The sequence below is a fragment of the Homarus americanus genome, unplaced genomic scaffold (genome assembly GCF_018991925.1).
Source record: "Homarus americanus isolate GMGI-L3 unplaced genomic scaffold, GMGI_Hamer_2.0 scaffold21914, whole genome shotgun sequence".
NCBI lineage: Eukaryota > Metazoa > Arthropoda > Malacostraca > Decapoda > Nephropidae > Homarus > Homarus americanus.
The window spans coordinates 3,253,285-3,277,777 of NW_024719665.1; the positions used below are offsets into that span (position 1 = coordinate 3,253,285).

Sequence of the window (24,493 nt, forward strand, 5' to 3'; positions counted from 1 at the left end):
TGCCGGTGTTTGGTGTAGTTGAAGTCACTAAATATTTTTTCTTCAATATTTTTTTTATCTACGAGATTTGATGATCACTGAATATTCCTGAATATCTTGATGAGTTCGAGACTTGATGCCACTGAGTATTTCCTGCTATATTGTTATTGTCTGAGGTACCGGAGCCCACTGAGTGGTCCCAGTGCACTGGAGAGAGTGAGTGACCCACCCCCATGGCTGCAAGCATACACTAGACATTCACTTCGACGAAAGTGAACCACTCAGGTTTTCCAAAGAAGGAATAATGTGATTTTATAATAATTAATGTATATATATCTGGCTCTAGCAAGAGTCTTCTTTATAGGATGGTTTTGTGAAATTAAATATCAACGTTGAACATTGATGAGTATAAACTAATGCAGAGTGTACTAAGTCTGTGTACCGTAGATGATGAGGGAGACGAATGGTTGTGATATGGTTCAGTGTATAAAGGTACTCCACAGTCGTCAGAGGCGCCATGTACACACCTGTCGTTATTAACCATTACCCTCCCTCCTGCCTAACACACACTTACTGGCTCCACGGTTCACCTATTATAGTATTTCCAGTCCCTCTCTATTATCACAGCTTAAGTAAAATGACAAAAACATGCAATTTTTTCTGATCGAGGACACAGTATTCGCTAAGGTAGTTGTACCGTCGCTCACAATAACTTAATGTCACTCGTGTGTTTAGTATAAATCATCGTAATATTCTGTGAATGAATCTGGGGTTTAACTGAGCGGTTCCTGCAACAAACACCAAACACTAGTGCTCCTTATAAACTATTGTACAGAGTAAATCATCTTCAACAAACTTTCTGTTAAACCAATGATCACAAACATTGTGATTCCTGACCCTGTGAAAATTCTTGGCACACACACACACACACACCCACCCACACACACACACACACACCCACCCACACACACACACACACACACACACACTATCAACTCTAGATTTACAGTATTTCAAGTTTTTTAAGTTAAATGGCTTTTTATTTAGGATTTATTTATTCACTGCCACTTTACAATTGTTATAAGAAGCATAAGAGTTTGGTGCGTGTTGCAGGAAACGCTCAGTTAAACCCCAAATTCATTCGCAGAATTTAACCACCATTTGAAGAAAACGCGAGAGAGAGCAGGCAGTTTTCTGTAATGACATAGGTCAAGTTTTTCTACCTAACAATATCTGTCGTGGGAACCTGATAAGTGTGCCCGCCGGGACGCTAATCACTACACTACCGAGGAGATGTGTGCATATATAGACTCTCTTTATATACAGTATATATTGTATATATTATATCACACTTAACATGGGATTGATGGCCCCAAGGTCTAACTTTCCTATGATGTCATCAGATCAAGTGTGTGACATCACGCCCAGCAGTAATTGGGAACCTGGATGTTAATTTTATTTGCAGAATGTTTTCCGGGGTAATGGTTAGCCAGCGCAGTTGGCGAATTGTCCGATCTTCTCAGACTATTCCTTGACACTAGGTCATGCAGCTCGTCTGCTTTCAAAACTAGAAATCCGGAAATTAACAAACTGACTGACTGATTATTTTTAAGATATTTTTAACCTTATTTAACTTGTATTTATTTGTATATAAAAATAATAATAATTTGTTTAGTGTTAATGAAGTCATAATTATATGGACCCATGGAACAGTGACACAAGGGTCAGTTTTCTATCGTTGTAATGTGACCCACCTCATGGGAAGCTGATCCTCCAAGAAAAAGATGAATATATTTTTGGGGGTTCCTTATAAACAATTGTTGTATTATTCTCATGAGAAATATACATAATATACACTGCTTTTTGACATAGATGGCAATGTTATGATTGACTTTTATTCACTTATACGTACATTAATAGACGCAAATACGTTACATAATAATGCACTGCGTACACACTACACACTGTTTGAGACTATACTATAATGCACACTTCATACTTTGAGAAAAGGCTGAAAGTGACTGTTGATGTTACTGATAAATATACTGAAACCTGTACTTTTGGTTGGGTCCTCTTGTACTGTGCCAGTAGACGTACACTTTAGTGTTGGCCATTCAGGCAAATACCAACACTTCCACCTCAGTTCCACATTCACCTGGCGAGACCATGATACTGGTGGAAGGACAGCACTCACTCACAGTCTGTAACACTGCTGACCATATTGGTGCTGCTGGCTTCTGGTGTGTGTGTGTGTGTGTGTGTAATAATACTAATAATAATAATAATAATTATAATTATAATAATAATAATTAACGGTTTATTGAAAGAGCATGGCAGTCGGAAGGCTGAAAATATACAGTTACATAATTGAGGAATGAATCACTTGATTTACAAATAATATACAATTAACATCAGTGATATAAGGCTTCTTCAAAACCCGAGGTCGATAGCTTTGTGGAGTAAATTGTGGTCGATTAGGTCAAATGCTTTGGTGAAATTAATGAAGGCGACAGCTACAGACGTTTTTCGTTTCTCCAGATGGCGGTATATGTAGTCAAGAAAGCTGACAAGACAGCAAGTGGTGGAGGAAGTTTTCATATTGCCAAATTGCTGAGGGTCTACGGCTCCTGCAATATCAGCATAAGCCCAGTCAAACAGAAAATTTTCGCAGATTAATCTGGGTATTGGGAGTGATGGCAATGGGTTGTAGCTCATTTAAGGATTGTGAGCTGGTTGACTTGGGCACTGGGCACTGGCGACAGACTCATATGAGGTCTTCCAGTCATCTGGGCATTTTGCTTGACTGAGGGAAGCATTGATGATGGAGAGGGGTTTAGCTAGCTCCGGGGAGAACTCCTTGAAGAGTTTCATTGGTAAGTCAATGGAGGCGGTGAAGCGTTTTAACTTCAGTTTGTTCAGACGTTTTGCTACTTCAAATTCTTTCACTAAGTCAGTGGGAAAGGGGGTTGGTAGGAAATCTGGGAGACTGGTTATGTCAAGCCGGGGGAGCGTCTGGCATATAGTTGCTAAATGGTTGTTTGATTGCTCAGCTGCGTCAACATTAGTGAGATGGCTAAGGAAGGGGAGGGGGTGTGTCTTATTGTTTAGTCCACAGAGTTCTTTAAGCTTACCATACCGCTAACTGATGTTGGTCTGCTTCAAGTGTTGCAACTTGGTGTGTGTGTGTGTGTGTGTGTGTGTGTGTGTGTGTGTGTGTGTGTGTGTGTGTGTGTGTGTGTGTGTGTGTGTGTGTGTGTGTGTGTGTGTGTGTGTGTGTGTGTGTGTGTGTGTGTGTGTGTGTGTGTGTGTGTGTGTGTGTGTGTGTGACATTATGTGCCTGTGTAGGATGTGAAAACGCCATTAATGCTTCACTTTCACTGAACTTCAACAAGACTTCACCCTCACTGAACTTTAAGGTGTTGTTCCCAGTCATGGATTGGATCTGTTACTTTCACTGATGCGTCGAAAAAAAAAACGTAACATTACAACCAGATGGCATTGTCGGTGTCTATGTAGTGAAAGTTAAATGGAATTGTCTTTGTGGTACTCTTCTCTACGTAGGGACTGTGTTTACGTGACGGTAATCTTTTATCATGTGACACATTATATACTAGGTCTGTTATTTCAAGTATTGGTCAACTAAGTACATCTAGTTACTGTAAAGGGTGGTAGTGTCGAGGGAGTAAATAACAGTTTTTATTGTATCAAGTTTTTATTTGTCGTTACTGTCCGCCTGTTAATTTGTCTGGCATTTTGTCTCTGCTGTTAATATTTGGTAACAATGTTCACTTCAGAAATACCAAGGGTCAGTTCCAACATAGTCCTTCACCGGCAACGCCCGACTGTTTGTGTATGTTTATCAACTCTACATACAGGAAGAGACAACACGATTAGAATTCTCAGATTTGATGCAAATATAATCTTTTCAGGGCAGCAAAGTCAAGTTCGAATAGTTACTGTGTTGTAACGTTATTCTATAAGGTCCGTTGTATTCTTCACTGAGGACGAATAACTTGTTCTTGAGGCGACCATGACGGGGGGAGACAAAAAACTGGATGTATTTTAACAACTTTCTATTGCTTGTTTTGTGCTCATGTTGTTATGCCTTATAATAAAAATACCTTCAGTTGTAAATACTCTTTGTGGTAGTCAAGTCATGAACGACTGATAATACTATGAAACTCACGGGACACATTCGATAGCTAGCTTGCTTGTTTCGCCTCGTTTGTCTGCTGGTTACAAACACACACACACACACACACACACATATGCAGTCACTTCCTCGTCAACCGATCAAGCTCTCTACTACTTTTTCCACTTGTTAAGTTTTCACAACATTCCCTCCATCACATGAGTATCTATATGAAACCGCTCAGAAAAACATGATTTCCTTTTTGCCATGAGAGAGGTGCATCTCTGGTGAACACATTGAGTATGGTGACTTAACACTTTGAGGACGACTGTATAGTCCCTAGAGTACGATTACTTAACTCCTTGGGTACGGTTCTAAGCCAGTTAACCCCTTTGAATATGAGGTTAATATTTGTCAAAAATATTCTTCATCCCCAACTGCCAAGAGCCAGTTCTAATATGGCCCCTGACTTGTAACGTGAGAGAATTTTCATATTTAACATCAAACTACTGCTTTAATGTGTCAAGGTCAAGTTTTAATGAAGATCTTAAGGTTATAAAGACTGAGCCAAAGAAACTACTCTCGCCACATTGACCTCTCAGCCAAACATGACGTCACCAATGGAAAAGACAGTTGCCAATTTTTCTTCATCCTGAAAATGAGTCATATTCTAGACTGTCTGGTTGATTCCATATTGATCTTGTTAGCCTATTTTTAATTTCCAATGTAATGTGTAACTCCCAGCATTTATAGGTAAGAGGATGACTCTCCATAGAAACTGGCTCGAACCTTTGTACATTAACCTCCAGCGGCGGTAAATGAGTTTGTCGACGAACTTTTAAGTAATTTCTAAAGTAGATACAGACGCCACCTGTTGCCTGTCATACATCCATACACAACTAAAGGAAACTATAAAAATCAGCTCTAGATAATTATTTATTTATAATATCAACATTACAGTCTCCTCATAGTTGTATAAAACAATGTGATCACACCTGTGACAATTTTTCTATCGTGTGCAACCAAATTAAAATTTAATAGCCGTCCCTCAAAGCTCTCCGGTTTAAGGGCCATCTAATCGTGCATTTACTTAATTTAGGTGTAAAACCTGTCACCAACACACCCACCACACCCTCCATGCAACTAGACATAACCCAGTGTCACCCAATAACCCAGGAAGACCGGATAACTTACCAACTTTACTGGATAACCATGAACCCACAATAATCGATTAACATCCAGATCCCCACTTGCTGGTGGTTTACATGCAAAAATACTCAATAATAATATAAGTGATCAGTATAAACGCCAGTAACAGGTCAGTGAAACACAACTGGCCGAGCAACAGTCAATAAAGTTTTCTTATCATTTACTGTAATTTGGAGAGTAAGAACATTGGCATCTGAGCTGAGCTGCCTGTCCAAGTGGTATGAAAGAAATCCATGATTACTTTATACACATCCAACATTGGTACCATCATAATATATTCGTAAAAATTAGGGATGTTATAAAAAAAAAATCACTCCAGTTGTTGTACCTTAAACGCATTTCAATATGTAAGTAGACAGTTAGTGTAGATACTGACAAAAACCCCCCACAATATTATAGGGTTTAAAAGTGGGTCAATATGCTCCATGGATATTGATGGGCGTGGGAGGGAGAGGTCACGGCCCCTCTTAAGTTTATGAAGGCGAGGCAGAAGTAGGCGACTTCCATGTGAGTTAGGAGGCGAGGTGTAATAGGAGACCAGATGAACTATGAGACCAGGTGTACTAGGAGACCAGCTGTACTAGGAGACCAGGTGTACTAGGAGACCAGGTGTACTAGGAGACCAGGTGAACTAGGAGACCAGGTGAACTAGGAGACCAGGTGTACTAGGAGACCAGGTGTACTAGGAGACCAGGTGAACTAGGAGACGGATAAGATGACGACCCAGAAGACGAGGCAGAAAGAGGTGATGATGAGCGGGTAGACGAAGCGACGACTGACAATCATCAGCCTCCCAGCCTGCATCCTGAAGGAGATGGTACATACTGTTATGGTTGTGGTGCTGTGGTTGTGGTGTTGTGATTGTGGTGTTATGGTTGTGGTGTTGTGGTTGTGGTGTTTTGGTTGTGGTGCTGTGGTTGTGGTGTTATGGTTGTGGTGTTGTGGTTGTGGTGTTGTGGTTGTGGTGTTTTGGTTGTGGTGCTGTGGTTGTGGTGTTATGGTTGTAGTGTTATGGTTGTGGTGTTATGGTTGTGGTGTTATGGTTGTGGTGTTGTGGTTGTAATGTTATGGTTGTGGTGTTATGGTTATGGTGTTATGGTTGTGGCGTTATGGTTGTGGTGCTATGGTTATATTGTTATGGTTGTGGTGTTGTGGTGTTATGGTTGTGGTTGTGGTGTCGTGGTAGTACATTTATGGTGATGTTGCTGTAATGGTACATCTAGGGTGAGATACCATACAGTATCTGGCATGAGTGTTCGAGTCAACCAAAGTTTACTGGTGTACTGTACTCAACCAAGCTGTAACATTACTGGGGTGTACTGTAAATCACTGCCTGAGAGCTCCCACTGTCAGCTAGATATTGACTGAAAATGTACTTTACAGTGAACTAGTGATTTGCTGTACATCTTCAAACTGTAAACACTGTGATTGACCTTGTTGGATTGCTTTATGTATTTGTCACTCGTTGTCGTAGTAAATAGTAAAGAAAAAAATTATATACAGGTAATTGAGTCTTACTTATGATTGTGGTCAGGTGTTGTGGTGGTGAATGTAAATTATCTAAGTTGTAGTGAGCGTGAGATAGCTTATTTGATGATGATGATGATGATGATGATGATGATGATTGATGATGGTTATGATACAGTTGTGGTGTTGAACATTGCATACTTGATAGTGAATCGTTATGGTGATAAACACGACTTATACTTGATAGTGAATAAGTTATGGAGATTAACATGATCATACTTGATAGTGAAGAAGTTATGGTGATTAACATGACATACTTGATAATGAAGAAGTTATGGAGATTAACATGACATACTTGATAGTGAAGAAGTTATGGTGATTAACATGACATGCTGATAGTGAAGAAGTTATGGTGATTAACATGACATACTTGATAGTGAAGAAGTTATGGTGATTAACATGACTTATACTTAATAGTGAAGAAGTTATGGTGAGGAATATGGCGTAGCTTACTTGATGGGGAAGAAGGACGGGTACTGGGGAAGCTTTAGGTCGCCTACGGGGGATACCTGCACAGTTCTGGTTTTGGGCGTCTCAGGCTCCTTATCCAGATGTTCGACTGTGATGTGGATGACGATGATGCTGAAGATGACGAAGATGCAGAAGAAGAACCACAAGTCGAGCATCTTGATGTAGGCGGTGTCGGGCAGGCCACTTGACACTTGGTTGAACAGCGTGTATAACACCAGTAGTGTGGTTAACGTCATCACGGCCCTGGCCTGTAACACATATGGTGCTCTTAACACTCTTACTAATCTATCACATATGGTGCTCTAAACTTTTACTACACTATCACATATGGTGCTCTAAACTCTTACTAATCTATCACATATGGTGCTCTAAACTCTTAATACACTATCACATATGGTGCTCTAAACTCTTACTAATCTATCACATATGGTGCTCTAAACTCTTAATACACTATCACATATGGTGCTTTAAACCCTTGCTACACTATCACCTATGGTGCTCTTAACACTCTTACTAATCTATCACATATGGTGCTCTTAACTCTTAATAAACTACCACCTTAATACATATGGTGCTCTAAGCTCTTACTAATCCATCACATATGGTGCTCTTAACTCTTACTAATTTATCACATATGGTGTTCTTAACTTACTAATCTAACACATATGGTGCTCTTAACTCTTACTAATCTATCACATATGGTGTTCTTAACTTACTAATCTATCACATATGGTGCTCTTAACTCTTACTAAACTACCAACCTTAATACATATGGTGCTCTAAACTCTTACTACACTATCACATATGGTGCTCTTAACACTCTAACTAAAGTACTACACCATTTTCATCACTTAAAAGAGTACTGTACATTTGTAACCATTCTCATACATTGAAAAATAGGTGTGCTAGGTTAGGTACATCTTGGTCCCCTTAAGTTCATCTGACTCCCTAAAACTCACTTGCTTATTCTAAAACTCACCTGCTTCCCCTAAAACACACCTGCTCACTCTAAAACTCACCTGCTTCCCCTAAAACACACCTGCTCACTCTAAAACTCACCTGCTTCCCCTAAAACACACCTGCTCACTCTAAAACTCACCTGCTTCCCCTAAAACACACCTGCTCACTCTAAAACTCACCTGCTTCCCCCAAAACACACCTGGTTTCTCTAAAACACACCTGTTCACTCTAAAACACACCTGCTCACTCTAAGACACACCTGCTTCCTCTAAAACACTTCTGCTTCCCCTAAAACACACTTGCTTTTCCTAAAGCTCATCTGACTCCACTAAAACATACCTGATTCACCAAAAACTCGCCTGATTCTCCTAAGACTCACCTGATTCCCCTAAAACTCACCTAATTCTCCTAAGACTCACCTGATTCCCCTAAAACTCACCTGATTCCCCTAAAACTCACCTGGAAGACGGCCAACTTGATGAACAGGGTGCCGTAGCCGATCCCCAGTAGGAGGAAGGTGGGCAGGAAGATAGTCAGCATCAACAAACTCCAACGTCGCTCTAGCTGGAACATCACCTGTGACACGTGATACATGGTTGTGATACGTGTTCTTTGTGATACATGGCTGTGGTACATGTCCATTGTGATACATGATGCACAAGGGGTGCGTCTTAACTTGAGCATTTTATCCCGAACGACCAGAACGTGCCGAGCAGAATTCGGCGAGTAAGGACGTGATACTGAGCCAAACCGAGCGCGCCAAACGTTTTCCGTCGTTTGTTGATAGATGGTGAGTGCTCAAAAGGATTCTGAGTAAAGTTTTTCAAACGGCCATAATCTATTTCACTCAACAGGGACATATTTTTCCGTCAAGAAAATAGTCGCCTTAACCACCCTTTCCTAGATTTCTTCCTCCTTTTGGCTAAGGAGTAAATAATGAATAATACACCTGCTGCCACTGTGAGATCCAGGGTTCAACTGAGGAACACGGTGGGAATAAAACGAGCACCGTCGAACACTCAGAATACAGAGAGCTTCACTCGAACTGCTCGTTTGGTTCGTTCGTGCGTGTCTGTCCGTTTGGTTCGTTCGGGATAAAATGCTCAAGTGAAGACGCACCCCAGGGTACACTCACAGTTAAAAGTCCTGTCGGTTCTTCTGCTGCTTCACGAACCCCAAGATTCAAATTCGTGAATCCGAAGCCTCCGTGGAGAAAATAATGCATATCTCTACTGCTCCGGGTTCTCGAGTCTGAATCTCGGGATTCGTGAAGCAGTAGAAGATTCGCCAGAACTTTTGACCGTGACTATACTGTTACCCATATTTTAAGGCGCTTGATTTGTTTGTGCTTTTAACCCCGTGAGTTCCATTTATTTTTTTACATTAGTTGACCATAACACATGGAATTCCTCAGGATATGGATGCATGAGGAACATATCGTAAGCCATGTCATATAAGTTATTCAGTGAACAAATACGTACTAGTGTGGAATAATTCCCCTCGGGTAATATGAACATTATTTAGAAGGACAAGATTTTCGAAGACTTAACACGAAATAAAATATTGTTTAACTTGATAGAGAATGTAATATAGCTGTGAAGGCGAGACTTTGAGCATTTACTATTCTACAGTTTCTAAAGCCTATAGTACAGTCACCATTATTATTATCGGTAAAACGTTAAGGTTGAGTTGCATGCTTTTTGGCTACGGCACATTAATTTATATGTTTAAACCGGTAATGTGTGAACGTTGGAGCGAGAGAGAGTGTTTGAGTGTATTCTGGGATACTGAGTTATGTGTATTATTCACATTTGTGGATTATTACTGTGAATAATGCCCTTGTATGATAATTTTATTTATTTTAATTTTTTTATTTTTTTTTATGATGTGAAAATTGTTCTTCTACGTGTTATCAATTCCTGCCATGTTATATGCGTTAGGAGGAGATGCCTTTTAATTCCATTTATCCATCCTTGTTTCCTCCTCCTCCTCATCCCTTTGGCTCTTCTACCCTTAATATCATACATTAATATCTCTTCCATTATCCCCTTATCCTCGGTTATATGATCAACGTATTTCTTATACCTTATTCTATATAAATTTCAACTATTTTTCGTAAAACATCGTATTTTTTTTTATCAGTATAACTTATCATTACCATTCTTCTTTGGCATCTTTCTTCTCAAAATCAAACTCAACAGAGATTTAATATAATTGAATGGCATTTTAATTTCCATTTTTTTCACATTTGTCATCATCACTTTTCCTAAAAAAAAAAAAAAAAAAAAAGGGAAAAAATTTCACCAGTTTCTCATTTCCTATCACACCTTTCATTGTAAAATTGACCTTTGATTTAAAAACAACTATTACTTTATGTCTTTACAGCGTGAAAGCCCAAACTCGTCTTTTTCCGCCTTTCTGCTAGTCAGTTTTTACACCACCTGTGATATTTGCAACAGCATCGGTATAACGATAATCATATTTGACTGCATCACTAGTTCTTATTTCTCGCTACTTACAAATACTTTCACTAAAAATTCTTAAGGATGGCGATAACACAGAGCCTTTGTCTAACCTAACCTAACCTAACCTAACCTAACCTAACCTAACCTAACCTAACCTAACCTAACCTAACCTAACCTAACCTAACCTAACCTAACCTTTTACTAATAAGCTTTACTCTTACCCTTAAATAGAGTTATATGTATTTTCGTCATACGTACTATATGATCCTTTAACTGCCAGTTTGTTTAAGAAATTCTGCTGAAAACTCAACTCCAAAATTATTTCCAAAAATTGGTTGTATTAACATATTTTTAATTTCTTATCTCCATTATCATCATTGTACAATTATTCTATATAATCTTCCCTCCTTTCTTTTTTATAACTTCTGCCTCAAACTGGATATAATTATTTTTTTAATCTCACTATCTATGTCTTTTTTCTGGTTCCTTTATCATATTACTCTCTTACTTCGCTACGATTCTCTCCTTTTATAGATCAAGATTATTCACTTTGTCACCACTTTGATCAGTATACCACCTAGTGTCCAAATAACCCAACTACCATACCTTAGTTAAGTGCTGGGTGAGTGAGTGTACATTACTGCAACGACTGTGGCAGAATATATCACCCTCGTGTTGAGGAATGTACTGTATAGCGAGCCCTGAGGTATTGTGGATACAGCACTCTCCTCCTCTTCTATAGGTCGGTGGGATTCGATTCCCGGGTGCTTCCAGTTCACCCAGTTGTAAATGGGTATCCAAGTTTACAACATGGGGAATTGAAGGCGGTCGAGAACGGTACCGGCCATTGCTAAACGGGCAGTCATGCCTTTGGGACCCACTTTAACTTTCATCCGGTCTGAGCGAGTATTGGACGTATCTATGCATATGCTGTATATATCAACTCTTGAAGCTAAGCCATTATTGCTTTTACTTTATCACTGTCAGATTATTGTTTACAACAAGTCTCTACTCCATCCCTTAGCTTCGAGCATTACTCAGGTGAGGTGTAGAGGTAGCAGCTCACGCCGGAAGAGTAAAAATAGTTTCGATACCTGTGCACTTATTACCCACATTGCCATAAACCCTACAGAACATATATCTTGTGGACAATTTTATATCTGTAATCTTCGCCTAGCAGAACAGTGAGATAGAATCGGGTTGAAATGACGTCACAGAATTCACGAAGGTGTGTTTACCTGTATGTGGTAAATAACGACGGATCACCTCACGCGACCCTGGCACTCAAAGAGCTATTGTTCGTAAATATTTTATACGGTTGGCAGCTACAACAGGTTGCTAAAAGCTGCAGGATAAATCAATTTGTGTATATAAATCCACAATGATACTTTGATAAATATGCCCTAAGCTCATGTTACACAGCTCATGTGAACCGAGTATAGTACAGACTCGTCTCCTACACCACAAGTTTTATGGGACAATGAGACCATAACAACATACGAGTTGCGTCACCATAATCAGTGGCCCGAGTGCTAATGTTACTCAGAAACATTTTGTTATATTTTGGTAATATTACACGTCCTTCATTATTCATAGTCAAAATTATAAACTCTTTAGATATTCAAATTTTCATAATTGGTTTAAAACCTAACGTCCGTGACCTCAGCAAGTGCAGCCTTCATGGTAAACAAATATAGTTTACGTCGTGTTGGCTAAAATAATTTCATAGGCTAAGTTTGTCGTCACTAATAATACATTACTGTCATTTTGCCCATAACTTCCCCAGCCTTAGGAACTAATTACTTAAACCACCACTCACTGACGTTGAAAAGTTACTTAAAACAAGATCTTTCGAACGTTATTTGTTGACTAAATGAATATTCAATCTTTCAGAGTTCTGTATCACGATGGATTCAACACATTAAACTATTTTAATTTTATTCATGAGGTGACCTGCTGGCGTATTACACTAATTGTTAACAAAATTAGCTCACATGGCTTTATATGTACAGTCAATGTCTAAACTCTTCTGTTTATTTTTACTAACAACTGCACCTCTTATTATTTATTTGTGGAAACCTAAGAATAATATCCCCTGGACTTCCTCAGGTGTTTCGATGAGTCCAAAGAGAATGTTAGAGCAACACATATCTAGTTCGTTTAAAGTGAGATGCCATCCTATTACTTACCGCAAATTTCGATCCGACATCCATTAAAATTTTTCCCGGTCTTGTCAAGTCAAGCGCAACCATTCTGTATCTGTGTTAAGAACGTCACATTGCAAAGACTGTGACGACATCAGCCAGGGAGGTTCACACATCGGCCATAAGAAGAAAAATGCCACTTAATAAGGGCAATCTAACCCAAACAAGCGTAATCTAACTTTAATAGACAACATTAACACAAACCAGGACTGGTTTGATGAAAATGACCTGGCAAACAATATACTCATCAATGATAAACGTCCTGCTGTAACTGATTGTCAGAACAACCCCCAGACTCGGACCAAAGCTGATACCTTCCACAAGAAGAAAGCTGTGGCCCAGTAGGAACTTCACAATCTAAAAAACGACAGGTTTAAAAATAAAGCAAGTGAAACACAAGTGTTTGCATATCAGCACGAGAGGCGCGAATTTTTCAATTCTACCAAAACATTTTATGGGCCAATCATTAATGGCTCAGTCCCCCTCCACTCATCCGACGGTAACTCCATAATTTAAGACGATAAAGGCCTCCTTCAGCGCTGAAAAGAGCACTACCATTCACTGCTCAACCGAAACACTGATGTGGATGCCCTGACAACCCAGCAGGTCCCTCAGCATCCAGAGCTGACCCACCTCAGCTATCCTCCACCCCTGGATGAGGTAGCTACTGCCATCAAACAGATGGAAACTAACAAAGCCTCAGGGCCTGATGGAATTCCAGCCGAGGTGTATAAAGCAGGAGGACCTCTGCTTACCAGCCGTCTCCACTCTCTCCTGGAGAATATATGGGAAAAAGAGGAAATCTCCCAAGCTCTTAAAGACGCCTCCATCGTCAATATTTATAAGAACAAGGGAGACCGGTCATACTGTGGCAACTGCCGCGGGATCTCGCTGCTGTCCGTAGCTGGGAAGATTTTTGCCCGAGTCCTCTAAGTAGACTTCTTCCTGAGGCGGAAAACTTCCTCCCAGAATCTCAATGTGGCTTTTGACCATCATGTGGCACCGCTGACATGATCTATGCTGCCCTCCAGATGCAAGAAAAGTTCAGAGAACAGCGTCATGACCTGTACATGGCTTTCATCGACCTAACCAAGGCCTTCGACTCGGTCAACAGGGAAGCCCTCTGGTGGACCCTCAGCCTTTTGGCTGACCCCCAAAATTCATCTTCATTGTGAGGCAACTCCACGATGGCATGAACTGCAGTGTCCTGTACAACGGCACCCAGTCTGAATTCTTCCCCATCCAAATAGGGGTTAAACAAGGGTGTGTACTGGCACCAACTCTCTTTTCCATTTTCTCGGCTGCCTTCCTTACTCGTGCCACTGCCAATCTAGCCGGCGGGGTGGACATAGAGTACCGGGTGAAGTGGGGTCTTTTCGACATAAGACGACTCCAGGCAAGAACAAAGGTGTCGGCAGCTTCCATTACTGAACTTCAGTATGCAGACGACCTCAATCTTGTTGCTCACACTGAACGCGACCTACAGGAGATCTGTACACCTACCTAGAAGCGTATGCACATTTCGGCCTTTATGGTGAATGTACGTAAGACTCAGATTCTGTTTCAACCTGCCCCTGGTTCAGACACACCTCCACCATCCATCAAGCTTAATAATAATAATAATAATAATTAACGGTTTAAAGAGCTTGGCAGCCAGAAGGCTGAAAATATACAGTTACATATTTGGGGAATGGGTTACGAATTACAAATAATATACAAGTGACATAAGTGACACAAATAAGACATATAGTAACTTAGATGGGGATCAGCTCAAACTACAGTTCATTTCAACATAGTGACAGTGTAGGGAGCAGTGTTTACTGGGAGTGAATACACTGATTTATTACATGTTATTGATAATTTTTACAATGGTTGGGACTGGGCTGTTCTTATAGCGATCAGTTCGTGCACGTATGGGCTGGATGCGGTTGTGGTGTCGAACAGCAATTCTCGGACAGGGGATCTCAGGTGGTAGTAGGGGCCGGTGTCGGGGATGGTGTAGAAGCTTCTTACCAAATTTGCAGATGAGGCCGTGGTGATGGTCAGTGAGAGTCGAAAGGGTCAGTGTGTTGAGCGCTTCTTGATATGTGGAGTAGGAAGGGGAGAGAATAATCTTGCATGCCCTCTTTTGCACTTTTTCTAGGTGTTTACGTTGTGTGGCATTTAGGGAGGAAGACCAGGTGGGGGAGGCATAGGTGAGCTTGGGAAGTATGAATGTTGTGTATACACTGAGGAGCTCGTGTGCGGGAACTCCGAGGGACTTGAGTCGGCGGAGGAGGTGGAGACGGAAACTGGAGGATTTGACAACTTCACTGACGTGTGGTTTCCAATTTAGTTTGTTGTCTATGGTGACGCCGAGGAGCTTCGTGGAATCTACAACCTGGAGTGTGTTCGGACCTAGGGTAATGGAGGGAGGTGGGACAATGTCGGAGGAGAGGTTGATGTGCATAACCATGGTCTTGGTATGGTTGATGGTGACATGGTTGTTGGTGGCCCAGTTTTGGAGACTGTTCAATAAATCCTGAAGGGCGGTATAGTTGGGAGCAGAATTGTTGACGCTGATCCCAATGGTGGAGTCGTCGACATATTTCCAGCGAGCAGGGGTTTCTCTTAGGGCATCATTGATGAGCATAAGGAAGCAGAGTGGTCCCATCTTGGTGCCTTGGGGGACGCCACAGGTGAGTGACTGAAAGGTGGAGACAGCCCCTCGGAAGCGTACAGCTTGGCGTCGGTCACTGAGGAAGTCTGTAAGCCATGGTATGAGACTTCTCCGAAGCCCGAGGTCAATAGCTTTGTTTATGATTATATTGTGGTCGACTAGGTCGAACGCTTTAGTGAAATCAATGAAGGCGACAGCTACAGACGTTTTTCGTTTCTCGAGATGGCGGTATATGTAATCGAGAAAGCTGACAAGACAGTGAGTGGTGGAGGAAGTTTTCATGTTGCCAAATTGCTGAGGGTCTACGACTCCTGCAATATCAGCATAAGCCCAGTCAAACACAAAACTTTCACAGATTAGGCTGGGTATTGGGGTGATTGCAATAGGTCGTAGCTGATTTAAGGATTGTGGGCTGGTTGACTTGGGCACTGGTGATACATAAGAGGTCTTCCAGTCAGCTGGGCATCTGGCTTGACTGAGAGAAGCATTGATGATGGAGCAGAGGGGTTTAGCAAGCTCCGGGGAGAACTCCTTGAATAGTTTCATTGGTAAGTCAATGGGGGTGGTAGAGCGTTTTAATTTTAGTTTGTCCAGGCGTTTTGCTACTTCAAATTCTTCTACTCACCTTAGGTATCTCGGCTCCCACCTGTCCACCACCGCAGACATCGATGAAGAGATTCAGCATCGGATCAGATGTGCATCTCAAGCCTTTGGCAGACTCTGAAACCGTGTCATCAGCTGTAGGGAGCTGAAATTAACTACAAAGTTACACGTATATCGAGCAGTGGTCCTCGCCACCCTGCTATATGGCAATGAGACATGGGTTACATACAGGAGGCACCTGAAGCCACTTGAAAATTTTCACCATCGTAGTCTACGTTCCATCCTCCGAGTTCGCTGAGAAGACAAGAGACCAAATGCCAGCATGCTTGCTGACACCAACTGTAGGAGCATCGAGGCTACCATTATCCATGAACAACTACGCTGGACTGGCCATGTTACCCGCTTGGACGACAGTAGACTGCCAAAGCAGCTACTTTACAGTCACCTAACGATTACAGTGGTAAACGTAACGCCGGCGGGCAACTGAAAAGATATAAGGATAGTCTTAAGACAAACCTGAAAAAGTGCCAAATCGACCGTCTCACCTGAGAGTCGATTACTCCACATCGTAACGCTTGGAGGAGTACCACACAAGAAGGTGTTAATACTTTCGAGTTAGCCCGACTGCAAACCGAGGCAAACAGGCGCCAACGCCGGAAAAACGCTGCCACCGCCCCTTCTGCACTGGATGCAGCCCTCCACATGTGCAACATCTGTGAACAACTCTGCCGGTCCCGTATCGGCCTCTTAAGTCACCTGAAAACTCACCAATGAAGGTGACATCCCTAATAACTCATATCATTGTATCATAGCTGGATGATCGTCATACTCGATTCCGAGTGACAGCAAAGTAGTAGTAGTAGTAGTAGTAGTGTGTGTGTGTGTGCTTTACGGTTCTTACCTCTATGACAGCATAGCCGGAGCGATTCTTGAGGGAGATTTTTATGTTCTGAACCTCGTATTTAGGAAGTTCAGCCATGCCACTGTATACAACAGATGAGTTCTGTAACAACATCGAAATTCACAATACGTATACCACAACTTTTACAACAATAACATTAAACTCAGTACATTTCCACAACACTTGAGAGAAACTGTTGTAGCATATGAAGGAAACTCAGTCACTGTTACTGTGGTTTATGACTATCTTAACCAACGGCAAAGTTTTCATTGTGAATCGGTTCAACAGATGTCTCAGTCGATTTGAATAATTTCTAGAATAAAATCCCTGTAAATCTGATGACAGAAAAGCTATAAACTTGACTCTGATTAACTACTAAACACACACACACACACACACACACACACACACACACACACACACACACACACACACACACGCATACACTCATGTCATCATCACTCGGAGTTTGCTCTTGTTTGTCCAGTTCGTTTAATCCTTTACAGTAAGGCCCAGAGCCCTTCATCCCCTGGCTCTTGTAATGCTTAATGATTAATATCTAAAGATTTATTAAAAATAATGACGGGATTAAATAATCAGAACTGGTTAATGGCATGAATCAATCACCACCGTCATGAACAGAAGTGAATATCATTATCACCTTAACCTTCCCACCTGTAGAAGCAAAACACGTTACCTTGAGTTCGAGGACGGTGGTGTCAGCTGAGGCGAGCTTGACGACGATGATGCAGGTCTGTGTGTCGAAGGGGTACCTGAACAGCTTGAAGTGACAGTTGAAGCTGCCGTAGTACTGACGTCTCTGCACCAGCTGTCCACTGCTGGGCTGGTAGATAGTGTCTGTAAGTCCAGTCAAGCTGATCAGTGTGTAATGCTATTTGGAGATGCTGATCAGTGTCACATTAACCATTTTGAACTAACTTGATCACTGAGACTCAAGTTCATCATTGTGAGTCTATCTGAACGCTGATCAGACTGAGGCAAATGGTGAACAATATAAATGTGGCATCTGTAATATTTGTCAACTTAACTTAGAAGGTGAAAAGAATATGGGCTTAAACATGTTGTGTGTAGAGGTACCATTGACCTGAATTCTTGATCTCCAAGTTCCAAGGAGTGATGCTGTATTGTAGAGGAGAGATGAGGAGAAAACTAGGACTTAGTCACTGTTAGAGGGTGAAGGTGAGAGAAAGGATCCAGTTAGATGTCGGTGGAAAAAAGAGGAGGAAAGAATTCTTTTGGCAGTCGCCGAATAAAACAAAACTAAAGATTGGATGAAGAAGAAAATGTGTAGGTGAAGGAGGAGTAGAAAGCACACGAAGGTATGAAGATGAAAGAAACTGCCAATCTGGACATGAATAAAGAAGGAACGAGGAAGAGGGAACATACCCATCTGGACGTCGTAAAAGAGAGGAGGGTCGGGGTTGCCGGTCTGTTTCACGTACACTCCAGTTTTCAACATCTTCAACTCGCCGTTGTTCACGTTCAGAAACTCGACTTCTGGGCTCCAGATCTTCTCTACTTCCTGTTCATTCAACTTGTTCTTTCCCTCCTCACTCTTGATGTTCTTAAATTTGAGGTTTCGGTCAGGCCATGAGAGAGAGATCTCAATCTCCATGTTGAAAGCGAGGTTAATGTCGTCTATTTTTGAGAACCTGATGAGATCTACGACAGGAACGATCTGTAGCGGCGTTCTGAACGTAACTCCGGGAGGCGGGCGATAATTGTGGTACCTGTCACTAAAGGAGATGGTGGTGCAGTTCTCTTCATCGCTGCCATCTAAGCAGTCGTCCCGTAAGTTGCAGCGCACGGAGCGGTGCACACATGACCCGTCCGTGCACATGAAATCTTGCGTCGTGCATGTCGACAGACCCAACACCACGTCACTACCTATAAGGTGGTCACAGAAGGAGGTGTTGACGGTCCACCTCTGGCGGCCGATTGGATAGTCGGTGGAATACATCATGGAGACGGTGGCCAGGGTAACATTTCCTACTATATCATGTAATATCCACTCCTTCACACCTGAATGATAAATAATAAGACCGTAATATCCTCTGAAGAAGGGTTTACCGTTGATGTAACCGTCCAAGAGAAAGCGTGTTTGATGCTCGTTGATCTGACACATGCCTCGTAACTGCAAGTAATCCAGGTTGGTTCTACTGCAGGAGAAACATAGTTTATTGTAACAGCCAACATCGCCCCAGCGGTAATTGTAATTACTCAACACTAAGCAGTTATCTATCCTCCAGCCATTGGGCTCTCCCGGACTCCAGGGAATATACGTTAGAGGCTCGCCGCCCATTGTTTTCCTCCACTGCCCTTCTTTGTCAATGTCTGTCCCGCCTAAAATTATAAATCGATAGCTCTTTCCTGCACACGCGTCAGTGAACAGCTCTGTGGCCACGTTAGCAAACTGAGAATTGGTCTCCTCGTCTTCAGGGATGAAGAACTTAGAATCTGTAAGCTTACAGAACCTTTCGGCTTCTATAGGAAGCATCTTCACCGGGATAATAAAGTACTTCTCTCTTGACTTACAGAAGGTCTTAATGTGAACCATTTCGGAACTCACGTTGGACTCTTGGACAGAGGTGGTGTCTGTTGAGAACATGTTGCCTTGGGGATTTTCTAAGCAGTTGGCGATGCTCTCTATATAGCTGGGGTCCAACTCGCGATTCCAAATATTTACCTGGAATAATTATACAAAAGTTGATTTTGTAGAAGCACTCTATGGACTTTAAGGTTAATGAAATAAGGCGACTAGAACCTCCTTAATGAAAATATCGATTCATAGTGTCCTAATAAGCATGTACTAGACCATGCCTTTAGTCTGTCTACCACACAACACGTCATACGATTTACTAAGGCAGTAAGCTAGTCAGGTGAACCATCAGTGTGTTGGGCAGGTGCTTCCTCCCTCGGCCAGTTGTTAACGTTGAGTGATGAAGACTGACCAACACATCACTGAACATAATACACAGTGATGAGACCAGTGAGGAGCTTGTCATTTATTGAACCGCTGAATTGTTTAATATAATAAATCATATGTTTTATGCCCAATACACAAGACTACGATCATCAGAGTATTTATCCTACATTACAAGAGTTTGTTATATAACGTATAGTAGGTCTGTGTTTGATGTCTGTTAATGACTCAATGCTCACCCTACCTGCCCCTCTATCATCACCTGTTTTTCGCCAGTTACCTGAATACCTGTTTTGTTGTTTTAGAGGAACACATCATCTGTTCTTCAACCATTTTAAGGGAACACATCATCTGTTCGCCAACCATATAAGAACACACTAACTGATCTTCCGGCATTCACTTGGTATTCTTCAGCCACTAAAGAACACACCCAGAACACACCAGGTGTTCTTCAGGCAATAAGCACCTGGGTGATGTAGCCGCTGAGAGTTTGGTCAGAGTCCAAACCGCCGTCGAATTTGTCTTGATCCTGACCAAGGTAGAGCGTCCCGTTGAGGGGGATGAGGGCGGCCTCGCTCACCAGGGTGCCCTCCTTCACCTCCTGCCCGTCCACGTACACCCTGCCACACATATATTGAGATGTAAGGTGAGGCATATTTGATACGAGATGGTTGGGAGGTGAGAGACACTTCAGAAATAGATGAACGACAGTTGAGAGAGAGATGAGAGATGGATAAGAAAGAGTTGAGAAATTGATAAATGACGGTTAAGAGAAGGATGAGAGACAGTTGACGGATGGTTGAGGGATGGATGAGAGAGACAAATGAGGGAGAATCACCTTGGCTTATGACCCAAAAATTATGGTATCAGATAAATATTCGTTTCATTAATAGCATAACCAATTTAAATGTAAAATAACCAACCTGTAGGTGTGGTGGGTGAAGACAAAGACCAACATGTAGGTGGAGTGGGTGAAGACAAAGACCAACCTGTAGGTGGGGTGGGTGAAGACAAAGACCAATCTGTAGGTGGGGTGGATGGAGACAAAGACCAACCTGTAGGTGGAGTGGGTGAAGACAAAGACCAACCTGTAGGTGGGGTGGGTGAAGACATAGACCAACCTGTAGGTGGAGTGGGTGAAGACAAAGACCAACCTGTACTGTAGGTGGGTGAAGACAAAGACCAACCTGTAGGTGTGGTGGGTGAAGACAAAGACCAACCTGTAGGTGTGGTGGATGGAGACAAAGACCAACCTGTAGGTGGAGTGGATGAAGACAAAGACCAATCTGTAGGTGGGTGGGTGAAGACAAAGACCAACCTGTAGGTGTGGTGGGTGAAGACAAAGACCAACCTGTAGGTGGGGTGGGTGAGACAAAGACCAACCTGTAGGTGGGGTGGATGAAGACAAAGACCAACCTGTAGGTGTGGTGGGTGAAGACAAAGACCAATCTGGTGGAGTGGGTGAAGACAAAGACCAACCTGTAGGTGTGGGTGAAGACAAAGACCAACCTGTAGGTGTGGTGGGAGACAAAGACCAACCTGTAGGGTGGTGAAGACAAAGACCAACCTGTAGGTGTGGTGGGTGAAAACAATGACCAACCTGTAGGTGGGTGGGTGAAGACAAAGACCCAACCTGTGTGTGTGGTGATGACACCAACCTGTAGGTGTGATGGGTGAAGACAAAGACCAACCTGTAGGTGTGGTGGGTGAAGACAATACCAACCTGTAGGTGGGTGGGTGATGACAAAGGACCAACCTGTAGGTGGGGTGGGTGAAGACAAAGACCAACCTTGTAGGTGGGGTGGGTAGAAGAGACCAACCTGTAGGGGGTGGTGGGTGAAGACAAAGAACAACCTGTAGGTGGGGTGGGTGAAGACAAAGACCAACCTGTAGGTGGGGTGGATGGAGACAAAGACCAACCTGTAGGTGTGGTGGTGAAGACAAAGACCAACCTGTAGGTGTGGGTGGGTGAAGACAAGACCAACCTGTAGGTGGGGTGGTGATGACAAAGACCAACTGTAGGTGGTGGGTGAAGACAAGGACCAACCTGTGGGGTGGGTGGATGACAAAGACCAACCTGTAGGTGGGGGTGGTGTGAAGACAAAGACCAACCTGTAGGTGGGGTGGGTGAAGACAAAGACCAACCTGTAGGTGTGGTGGTGAAGACAAAGACCAACCTGTAGGTGTGGGTGGGTGAAGACAGACCAACCTAGGTGGGTGGTGAAGACAAAGACCAACCTGTAGGTGGAGTGGTGAAGACAAAGACCAAGCCTGTAGGTGGGTGGGTGAAGACAAAGAACAACCTGTAGGTGTGGTGGGTGATGACAAAGACCAACCTGTAGGTGGGGTGGTGAAGAAAGACCAACCTGTAGGTGGAGTGGGTGAAGACAAAGACCAACCTGTACTGTGTGGGGTGGGTGATGACGACCAACCTGTAGGTGTGGTGGGTGAAGACAAAGACCAACCTGTAGGTGTGGTGGGTGAAGACAAAGACCAACCTGTAGGTGGGGTGATGGAGACAAAGACAACCTGTAGGTGGAGGGTGAAGACAGACCAACCTGTAGGTGTGGTGGATGGAGACAAAGACCAACCTGTAGGTGGGGTGGATGGAGACAAAGACCAACCTGTAGGGTGTGGTGGGTGAAGACAAAGACCAACCTGTAGGTGTGGTGGATGGAGACAAAGACCAACCTGTAGGTGTGGTGATGAAGACAAAGACCAACCTGTAGGTGGGGTGGGTGAAGACAAAGACCAACCTGTAGGTGTGGTGGGTGAAGACAAAGACCAACCTGTAGGTGGAGACAAAGACCAACCTGTAGGTGGGGTGGATGGAGACAAAGACCAACCTGTAGGTGTGGGGTGGATGGAGACAAGACCAACCTGTAGGTGTGTGGTGGGTGAAGACAAAGACCAACCTGTAGGTGGGTGGATGGAGACAAAGACCAACCTGCAGGTGTGGTGGATGGAGACAAAGACCAACCTGTAGGTGTGGTGGATGGAGACAAAGACCAACCTGTAGGTGGGGTGGATGGAGACAAAGACCAACCTGTAGGGTGGGGTGGATGGAGACAAAGACCAACCTGTAGGTGTGGTGATGAAGACAAAGACCAACCTGTGGTGTGGTGGTGGAGACAAAGACCAACCTGGAGGTGTGGTGGAGACAAAGACCAACCTGTAGGTGTGGTGGATGAAGACAAAGACCAACCTGCAGGTGTGGTGGATGAAGACAAGACCAACCTGTAGGTGTGGTGGATGGAGACAAAGACCAACCTGTAGGTGTGGTGGATGAAGACAAAGACCAACCTGCAGGTGTGGTGATGAAGACAAAGACCAACCTGTAGTGTGTGGTGGATGAAGACAAAGACCAACCTGTAGGTGGGGTGGGTGGAGACAAAGACCAACCTGTAGGTGTGGTGGGTGAAGACAAAGACCAACCTGCAGGTGTGGTGGATGACAAAGACCAACCTGTAGGTGTGGTGGATGGAGACAAAGACCAAACCAGGTGGTGATGGAGGACAAGACCAACCTGCAGGTGTGGTGGATGGAGACAAAGACCAACCTGTAGGTGTGGTGGGTGAAGACAAAGACCAACCTGTAGGTGGGGTGGGTGGAGACAAAGACCAACCTGTAGGTGTGGTGGATGAAGACAAAGACCAACCTGCAGGTGTGGTGGATGAAGACAAAGACCAACCTGTAGGTGTGGTGGGTGGAGACAAAGACCAACCTAGGTGTGGTGGGTGAAGACAAAGACCAACCTGTAGGTGGTGGATGAAGACAAAGACCAACCTGTAGGTGTGGTGGGTGGAGACAAAGACCAACCTGTAGGTGGGTGATGGAGACAAAGACCAACCTGTAGGTGGGGTGGATGAACAAAGCAATCTGTAGGTGGGGTGGGTGAAGACAAAGACCAACCTGTAGGTGTGGTGGGTGAAGACAAAGACCAACCTGTAGGTGGGTGATGAAGACAAAGACCAACCTAGGTGGGGTGGATGGAGACAAAGACCAACCTGTAGGTGGGGTGGATGGAGACAAAGACACCTGTAGGTGGGTGGATGAAGACAAAGACCAACCTGTAGGTGGGATGGTGAAGACAAAGACCAACCTGTAGGTGGATGAGACAAAGACCACCTGTAGGTGTGGTATGAGACAAAGACCACCTGTAGGTGGGGTGGATGGAGACAAAGACCAACCTGTAGGTGGGTGGGATGGAGACAGCACCAACCTGTAGGTGGGGTGGAGAAGACAAAGACCACCTGTAGGTGGGTGGGACAGACCAACCTGTAGGTGGGTGGGTGGACAAAGACCAACCTGTAGGTGGGGTGGGTGAAGACAGACCAACCCAGGTAGGTGGGTGGGTGAAGACAAAGCACAACCTGTAGGTGGTGGTGGAGACAAAGACCAACCTGTAGGTGTGGTGGATGGAGACAAAGACCAACCTG

The 24,493-nt window shown here is 43.2% G+C and overlaps 1 protein-coding gene across 1 annotated transcript; it reads right to left on the reverse strand.

Annotated features, from left to right (window-relative positions):
- Positions 1-5,034: 5,034 nt before the first annotated feature.
- LOC121860243 lies at positions 5,035-20,709 on the reverse strand. Its single transcript, XM_042357330.1, has 7 exons — positions 20,521-20,709; positions 18,518-19,817; positions 17,808-17,968; positions 17,111-17,212; positions 8,738-8,854; positions 7,301-7,566; positions 5,035-6,125 (listed from the first exon to the last, which is right to left on the reverse strand). The coding sequence occupies exons 1-7, from the start codon at positions 20,707-20,709 to the stop codon at positions 6,020-6,022; spliced, it is 2,241 nt and encodes a 746-aa protein (XP_042213264.1). The 3' UTR covers positions 5,035-6,019.
- Between the last annotated feature and the right edge of the window lie 3,784 nt (positions 20,710-24,493).

Coding starts and splice junctions, on each gene's coding strand:
- LOC121860243 (XM_042357330.1), bottom strand. CDS start 20,709: ATGCCTCACCTTACATCTCAATATATGTGTGGCAGGGTGTACGTGGAC. Junction 19,818..20,520: donor TCAGCGGCTACATCACCCAG/GTGCTTATTGCC, acceptor TAATTATTCCAG/GTAAATATTTGGAATCGCGA. Junction 6,126..7,300: donor CCGTCCTTCTTCCCCATCAA/GTAAGCTACGCC, acceptor CATCTCCTTCAG/GATGCAGGCTGGGAGGCTGA.